The sequence below is a fragment of the Cavia porcellus genome, unplaced genomic scaffold, assembly GCF_034190915.1.
Source record: "Cavia porcellus strain 051 isolate PalLab524CR breed Dunkin Hartley unplaced genomic scaffold, mCavPor4.1 scaffold_23, whole genome shotgun sequence".
In the NCBI taxonomy this organism is placed as follows: domain Eukaryota; kingdom Metazoa; phylum Chordata; class Mammalia; order Rodentia; family Caviidae; genus Cavia; species Cavia porcellus.
The window spans coordinates 36,873,316-36,881,010 of NW_026947506.1; the positions used below are offsets into that span (position 1 = coordinate 36,873,316).

Genomic DNA, 7,695 nt, shown 5'->3' on the forward strand with positions numbered 1-7,695 from the left:
AGAATCTTCCCATACAAAGTGCCCTCCTGACCCCAAAGGTGAAAAATCCAGACCAGCCGGCGACAGCTGTAAGCTGCCATGCCCTTCCCGGACATGAACTCCGAAGCCAGGGGTCCTCAGTCTCCCCCGTCAGCCTCGAACCCCAGCGCACCCCGGGCTCCCAGACTCGAGGTCCGAACGCCAGCGCCCCCAGCCTCCCGGAGCCCCTCAACACTCTTCTCCCCGCCTCGCACCCGAACTCCAGAGCCCCGACAGTCCAGGCCCCCCAACCTCTCTCCCCGTCTGGACCTCGAACCCCAGCGCCCAGGGTCCCGCCCTCGGCCCCGCTTACGCGGTAGGTGCTCTCCGTGAGCCGGTTCACCTCCTCCGGCCCCCGCGACATGGCTGCAGCCGCCGGGCGGGCAGGCGCGCGCGGGAGGACGCTGCGGGGCCTCGTGGCTGCCCGACCGAGGGCGGCGGGAGCGCCGGAGAGCCTCTGAAGAGGAGCCCTCAAGAGTCTCCCGAAGGCCCTGGAGAGTTTGTGCGGGCCCCTGCTGCCAAGATACCGAAACTTGCGGTGCCGCCGCCCGCGAGGAGCTGAGACTAAGCGGCCTGACGCTGCGGGGTGAGCGGGGCGGACCCGGCGCCCCACCTGAGCCCCGCGGAGAGGGCGCGGTGGCGGGCCGGAGGGCGGGGCCGCCCCACCTGGGCGGCAGGGTGGGCGGGGCCAATGTCCGCATGGGAGGGGCCAAAACGGGATAGTAGCGACCAGAGTGGCAGAGAGGAGACCCAGCCCAGCTGAATAGGCGTGGCGCACAGCGTGTGGGCGGGGCTAGAGAGGGGCGGGGCGGTTCCTACTAAGGCGGCCAGGTTGGGCGGGGCGGAGGCGAGGGGGGCCAACCGGGCTGGGCCACCCCACCTGAGGCAGGCGGGGAGGCCAAAGCGCGCCCTCTCGCGGACTGCGCAGAGCGCCGGGTGACTCCTGGGCCCAAACCAAACCCCTGGAGTATTACACTTCTGTGTCCTGCGCGGCTATGGCCCTGGAAATTATAAATCCACGCTCTTTTGGGGCGCTATCCCCAAACCCTGCTTTTTGGCGACCGCAGAAAAGAGATTCCCCATCTTTTCGATGTATTAATTTGATGACTCCATCTACTCACCCCCTCGCTAATCCCCTAGACCTCAGGGAACTCCGCTGCCCCCGTGGCAATTCATAGGAGGGAGCACAGTAGCCCTCTGCAGTTTTGGAAGTTCCTGGTATATCAAGAAAGTAAACGCCGAGCTCTGATTACTGAAGTTTCAGTACATTTGTAACCTTTCAAGGATATATACCTGTGCTAATCACAAATCCTTATAGGATTTAGATGAGCCAGGTGAGCCAGGAGTGGTGGCACATACTTATAATTCCAGCTCTGTGGGAGGCTGAGACAGGAGGATTGCAAATTGGAGCCCAGCCTGGGCAGCTTAGTGAACTTTGTGAAACAAAAAATGATTTTTAAAAGGGCTGAGGATGTAGCTCAATCCCCAGTAATGAGAGGTGGGGGCAAGTTATGGTGAGTTGCGCTAGAGAAATCTCTCTTCCTTTCATCTGGCAGTCTACACGGGTATGTAACTCCTGAGTCTCCCTGTTCTGACTATCCCGGCACAACCCTACCGAGAGATGAAGCAGCTGCCACCTCTGCCCCTCCCACTCAGAGTGTGCACCTAGGGCTGGGAGGGACCCAGGATAGACTTGTAACTGCAAATTCCCTTAGCATCTGAGACGTCCAACTCAAGAGGGTGAGGGGTCTTATTCTGATTTTTGAGAACTTCTATCTAGGTACAGTTGCACACAATTGCATCGTTTATGGCTGTTTGGGTATGAGACTTCTAAATTGCTCCCGGGATAAAGTTCACTAGGAAATACAAAGAAGGCACTGTGTGGCCTGGATGGGAACGCTGAAAGTATGAGATGCCTCTGGACTTAGAACAGACACAACCAGTTGGACTCTGAGGCAGTCTTATCGGGTTTTACAAGTCATGAATATATCATATTTGGTAATCAAACTGTGATGTATTTCTGGAAGTTGGGGGAAATAACCTGCTAGCCCTAAGTTTCAGGCAGTAGAAGCAGCTATCTGCTTCCTGAACAGAGTTCCAGTATTTGGCTCCTAGGATGTGGCAACAGGGTTTCATTTGCCATTTGTGGTATGCATGCATAACCTTATAATTATCGTCATTACATATTATGCTTTTCATATGTGTTTCGTGGTTTTTATTTAAACTCCAGAGTCACAGCCTTCACTTTGCAGATCACCTTTTGTCTTAGAACTTCCCTGTGTGCCTCCAGATAAATGAGGTCATTTCACCCTCTGCTGCCAGGCAGTCATCCGAGGAGCTGGAGAGAGAGCAGGGCTTAACCTTTAACACCCCACAGCTGGGTAGTGTGGTTCAGAGTCAGAGGAGACAGATTAACAAGCGCCATAAAAACCAGTATCTCAAGTGTCTCAGTTTGATCGCTGAGGGTGGAATCTGATCAAAAGACCAGGCTCATAATTGTATGCAAATCTTTCTGGTCATATATAACTCTCCATTATGGAAATCACTTCCTAGTTCTGATCACTATGGGCCTTAAAAGCTTTTAAGAATCGTTGATTCTTAATCTGTTCTGGCATTAAATATAGTGTGTCCTTGGGGCTCCGCCCAGAGATGCCTGGGAGGTCTTTGTTGAATGAAGGACAAGTAAATATGGGTCGTTTGCTCTGTACCAGAAGCTCTTTTAGCTCTCTGGGTACAGAGTAAACTGGGCTAGATTCACACTTTAAGGCATACGCAGACTCTAAGGAGGATGGAAGTGAACTGGAGAACAGTCAATCTGCCACAGGTGAAACGGTGGGAAGGCACACTCTCAATTGTCTTAGACTCTTGAAGTATGTTTGCTGATTGCTTGTAAGCCTGAGAGCCCAAGGTCTTAGTTTTTCTTGGTCTTTACTGTGCTCAGAGCCAAGGAAAGTGAATCATTAGGAGCCAGTGACTCAGAAGAAGGTGGAGGATCAGCCACCATTGTGTTGTTCAAGAGTTCAGTACATGCTAAGAAAAAGCCTTGCAGCCAACGGAGAAGAGCTGGTGGCTTCTAACTCCTTTGCACACCTTCCAGGGGCAGGCAGCCTCTGCCTCCCTCGTCCCTTTTTAAAGCTTCTGCCTCCGTTGAAATAACCAAATACAGTATGGTGTTTATGTTAACATGGTTTGTAAGATGTAGTTGTAAGTGACAATGTCAATAAGTGCTTGGTAGCCATAATCAAAACAAGCTTTTGTTAGAGAGTTTGTGAAAATGTTCTAACTTACTGGGTAGCTGATGAAGGTCCCTCAGCTTCCATGTGGACTCTCAGGTTGTCCTGATAATTCCACTGGGTTTTGTGACGAGAGGTCCCTGCTGAGTATAGTCAGTGTGTGTGTGTGTGTGTGTGTGTGTGTGTGTGTGTATCGCGCGCACGCGCACACATGTTCCTATGAAAATTTCAGGAAACAGGATGGGGCTTAAAATTTTCTTATTCTGCTGGGTATGGTGGCACATGCCTATAATCCCAGGATTCAGGAGGCTGAGGCAGGAGAATGGCTATGAGTTTGAGGCCAGTCTGAACTACACAGTGAGTTCAAGATCAGACTGAACTACTTAGCAAAACCTTGTCTCAAAAAAACCCAAACAAATAAAATAGAACAATTTTCTTATTCTGGCCAAGGACAGATGCCTATACCCACTACTTTAGGAGGATAAAACAGGTAGATCCCAAGTTCCAGCCTTACCTGGGCAAAACTTAGTGACTTAGTAAGAGCTTGACTAATTAAAAAATAATCTTTTTAAAGACTGGGGATATAGCTTACGTGAAGACTCTGTACTGAATCCCTAGTACTGAAAGAAAAAAATTTTTTTCTTATTCTGGAACAGCCACCAGCCATGGAAAAGTCCCACTTCTGCATGCTAAGCTCATTTCTGCTATCCATTCTTCAGCCTGAAGTGTTCTCTGCCCTGCCCTGCAGCTCTTGTCTGTCATGTGGATTTGTCTAGATATGTCTCAGACAGGCCTTCCTTCATCTCAGCCTGAAGTAATGTTTCAGAGGTGGCATTTCTCTATTTGAGCATTCAGTGTTTATACAAGTGTGTTCAGACCAGCTGCAGTAGGCTGGGTAGTGGCTCCCCCGAAATGTCCCTGTCTTAAGCCCTACAACCTGTGAATGTTACTTCATAACGTTTTCAGAGGATCTGTGCAGAAGTGTTCAAGTCCGGATTTTTTTTTTTCTTTTTCTTTCTTTTTTTTTTTTTTTTTTTTTGTCTTTTTCTTTTTTATCGGTACCGGGGATCGAACTCAGGACTGCCTGCTTGCAAGGCAGGTGCTTATGCCACTGAGATAAGTCCCCAGCCCCTCAAGTCCGGATTTTAAGAGAGAGAGATGATCCTGGAGTACCTGGTGGGACTGACAGAATCACAAAGGCCCTTAGGAGGACACAGACGAACCCAAAGGGGAAGCTAAAATGAGAGCAGAAGCTAAAACAGAAGTGATGCCCTTCGATAACAGAGGAAGGGGCCACAAGCCAAGGGATGCAGGCAGTGACAACTGCAAGCAGCCGGAAAAGCTGAGGGAATGGAGTCTCCCCTCAGAACTTCTAGGAGAATCAGCCCTGCTGCTGCCGTGATGTTAGCCTGAAAGACTCATTTGTGTCTGCTGGCCCAGATTACATATATGTGTTTGAAGCCACTAAATTCACGGTGATTTGTTATAGCACCAGCAAAAACTATTACATTCATCCTTCAGTGTCAGTGGGAGATTGGTTCTAGGATCCCTATCTGACAACAAACCCTTTGGATACAAAAGGGCCTTATGTGAAATGCTGTAACTTATATATATCCTCCTATACACTGAAAACTATCTCTAGTAATTTATAAATGCCAAGTATGTAGTTGTTATACACTATTGATTAGGGAATAATAAGAAAAAAACCTGTATATATTCCATACAGACACAATTTTTTTAAAATGTATTTTTGGTCTGCGGTTGGTTGAATCAACAGATGAGAAACCTATGCATATGGAAGGCCAATTGTATACTAGCTAACCTTTTGTTGCTCATTGCATTTTTATTTATTATTGTTATTGTTTGTGGCACTAGGGATTAAACCTGAGGCTCACACTAAACTACATCCGCAGCCCTTTCTAATTTTTTTTTTTAGAGACAGGGTCTTAAGTTGCTCAGGCTGGGCTGGAACTTGTGATCATTCTGTCTCAGCCTCCCAGAGTGCTGAGATTATAGGTGTGCACCAACTAAGCTCAGCTTTGCCATTTATTTTCCTCCAGCTTTGTCTTACCATTAAATGGCAAACACCATGGTAGCAAGGATGATTTCTGCCTTGTCTTTGCAGGTTGCCCAGTATTTAGCACAGAATAAGTGCTCAACAATGTTGAAGGATTTCCCTGCAGCTGGGTTGTAAATTATTCCTCTCAGCAAGTTTTCTACTTACTCCTGACAGGCACTCCAAGGAGCTCACCCAGGGGTGGTATAAAATTCAGACTTGGCCCCTGTTTAGTGTCATACACTAGGTTGTCCTGTCTGCCCGAAACCTGAAAGGGCCTGTGTTGTTTCCCTGTGAAGCTGTGGAGTGGTTAAGTACTGCACAGGAGGCCAGGGGGTGGGGTTTCACTTTGCCTCTGATGGTACGTAGATCAGGCTGGGCATTTTTCTCCTGTTGGTTATGTCTTAAGTACTGTAGTTGGGCTTCAAGTTTCATTAAGTCCCAATCCCGCCCCCCCCATTCCCTACCCCGCCCCCCATCTTCTGTGCACAGCTCTGAGTGTGAAATCTTTGTTTCTGGGTGCAGGTCAGCCTCTGTGGGGAGAGGCTCTTTGCGCAAGGCCAAGATAACCTGAACATTCTTTCCTTTCAAAGGGCAAAATGGGAGAAGAGATGCTGGTCTGTTGTCGTGAAAACCTCTCAATAATTTGGCTTGGTACAGAAATGTCCTGGCTGCGTTTGTAGAAGCTTGATACATCTGCTCTGTCTTCATTTGTTTTGTCTTGATTTTCCTCCTCCAATAGGAAAGCATGAGCAGAGAAAGTCCTAGACTTCCTTTCCCAAGCAAATTTATTTTCTATGCTTACCAAACTCCAAATATTGACCACTCCTGCAAATATCCTCTCAGGAGAACTTAAATCTTGCATGTGTGTGCAGTATTTTTCCTTGATCAACAAGTTCAATAAGTTCTGGAACTGTTTCTACCTGCCTCTAATGGGGCTTTTTCTGAAAGAGAAGACTTGGAAAATAATACTCTAGACTACTTTTGCAGAAATTTATTGAACCAAATAAATGATTCTCTGTTTCCCTTCCTCTGCTCCTTTTCTTTTCTCTCTCTGCATCTTTTCCTTTCTTTTTTTTCCTCCCTCCTTTTTGGTATTGGGGATTTAACCCAGGGCCTTTGCCCTGAACTATGTCCCCAGCCATTGATTGATTGATTGACACAGGGTCTTGATACATTGCTCAGGGTGAGCTTGAACTTGCAATCGTCCTGCTTCAGTGCCCCAGATGCTGAGGTTACAGGCGATGTCCTTTTCCTTCTTTTGAAGCAGAGTCCCCCTGTGTCACCCAAGCTGGCCTCAGACTCCTGGGTTCCAGTGATTCTATCTCTTCAGCCTCCCAAATGCTTACTGATTCTTTCTTTCCACATGCACCACACCCAGCTTATTAATGATTTCTTTCCATACAGCTGTGATCACAGTAGAGCAGCCAGAAGAAAGACACCTGGATTGCTAGGCTGTGCTCCAATGTGAACACCAGGAGATGCCAGGGGGGTGGAATGGAGTGGAACATTCTTTTCCACTAGGGTGATTTACTTTTTTTTTTTTTTTTCCTCCAGTTCTGGGTTGAAATTCCGTCTCAGGGAGGAGGAAGAGAGTCAGTACACAAGGATGTCTCTGTCTGTGATGATCTGTTTTGTCTGCACCCACTTTATTACACACTCATATTTCTGTTCATGTTCCAGGTGGCACTTTACTGCACCAGCCCTGTTCGTGCTGAGCCCAAGCATTTCTACGGGAATTCATCTCCAGAACAGCTCGGACATTCTCTGACCTTTTAGTCTGAACCTCAATGGTCACTAAATTTCTGCAGATCCAGCAGGGCAGTAAACGATGAGAGAATGCTACCTGGTTTTGCTAAAAGAAGAGCTATCGGGCCCATAGATCTTGAAATTCAGCATAAAATGAAATTTTCCATTACAGCAAATGCATACAATTATAAATAATTAAGCAAAACCTTGAGTGGTAATTTATCTGTTTCTTTAAAAATGTCCCCAACATATTGACATTGACTGTGGAGTGGCAAAAATTCTTAAGGATCAATGGGAACTCTGCTGGCTTCATCAATTAACATCCCATCAGTATCTGATCACTATAAAAGTTTTAGCAGGAGTTTGGCTATGATGTCAGGAAGTACAGTGGGCCCAGAAATGCGAGTCATAAATTCACGGTGGAAAGAGCTTCACTCTTTTCCTACTCATCATTAAGATGCACTTGCCAGTTAAAAAGGTGCATTTCATGCATTATTTGTTGTCTTTAGGGATATTCAGAGTCTGTAGTTGTGGAAGCATCAGTAAGGCCATCAGCAGGCACATGAGGATAGATGTTCAGTGCTTGTTTTCTGGTACAGGAGTTGGTGAGCTTCAGAAAAAGTGATTTCCAGCTGGGCG

The 7,695-nt window shown here is 47.4% G+C and overlaps 2 protein-coding genes across 2 annotated transcripts in view; one reads left to right on the top strand and one right to left on the bottom strand.

Annotated features, from left to right (window-relative positions):
* Window positions 1-661, bottom strand: part of Baiap2l1 (BAR/IMD domain containing adaptor protein 2 like 1) — a 91,167-nt gene extending 90,506 nt beyond the window's left edge. Inside the window, exon 1 of the mRNA XM_013152675.3 lies at window positions 332-661. Coding sequence (XP_013008129.1) covers window positions 332-382 — 51 coding nt within the window. The 5' untranslated portion in view covers window positions 383-661. The remainder of the gene's footprint in view (window positions 1-331) is intronic.
* LOC106027764 (uncharacterized) lies at window positions 11-7,284 on the top strand. Its single transcript, XM_013152676.2, has 2 exons — window positions 11-334; window positions 6,991-7,284. The coding sequence occupies exons 1-2, from the start codon at window positions 79-81 to the stop codon at window positions 7,023-7,025; spliced, it is 291 nt and encodes a 96-aa protein (XP_013008130.1). The 5' UTR covers window positions 11-78; the 3' UTR covers window positions 7,026-7,284.
* The last annotated feature ends 411 nt before the right edge of the window (window positions 7,285-7,695 follow it).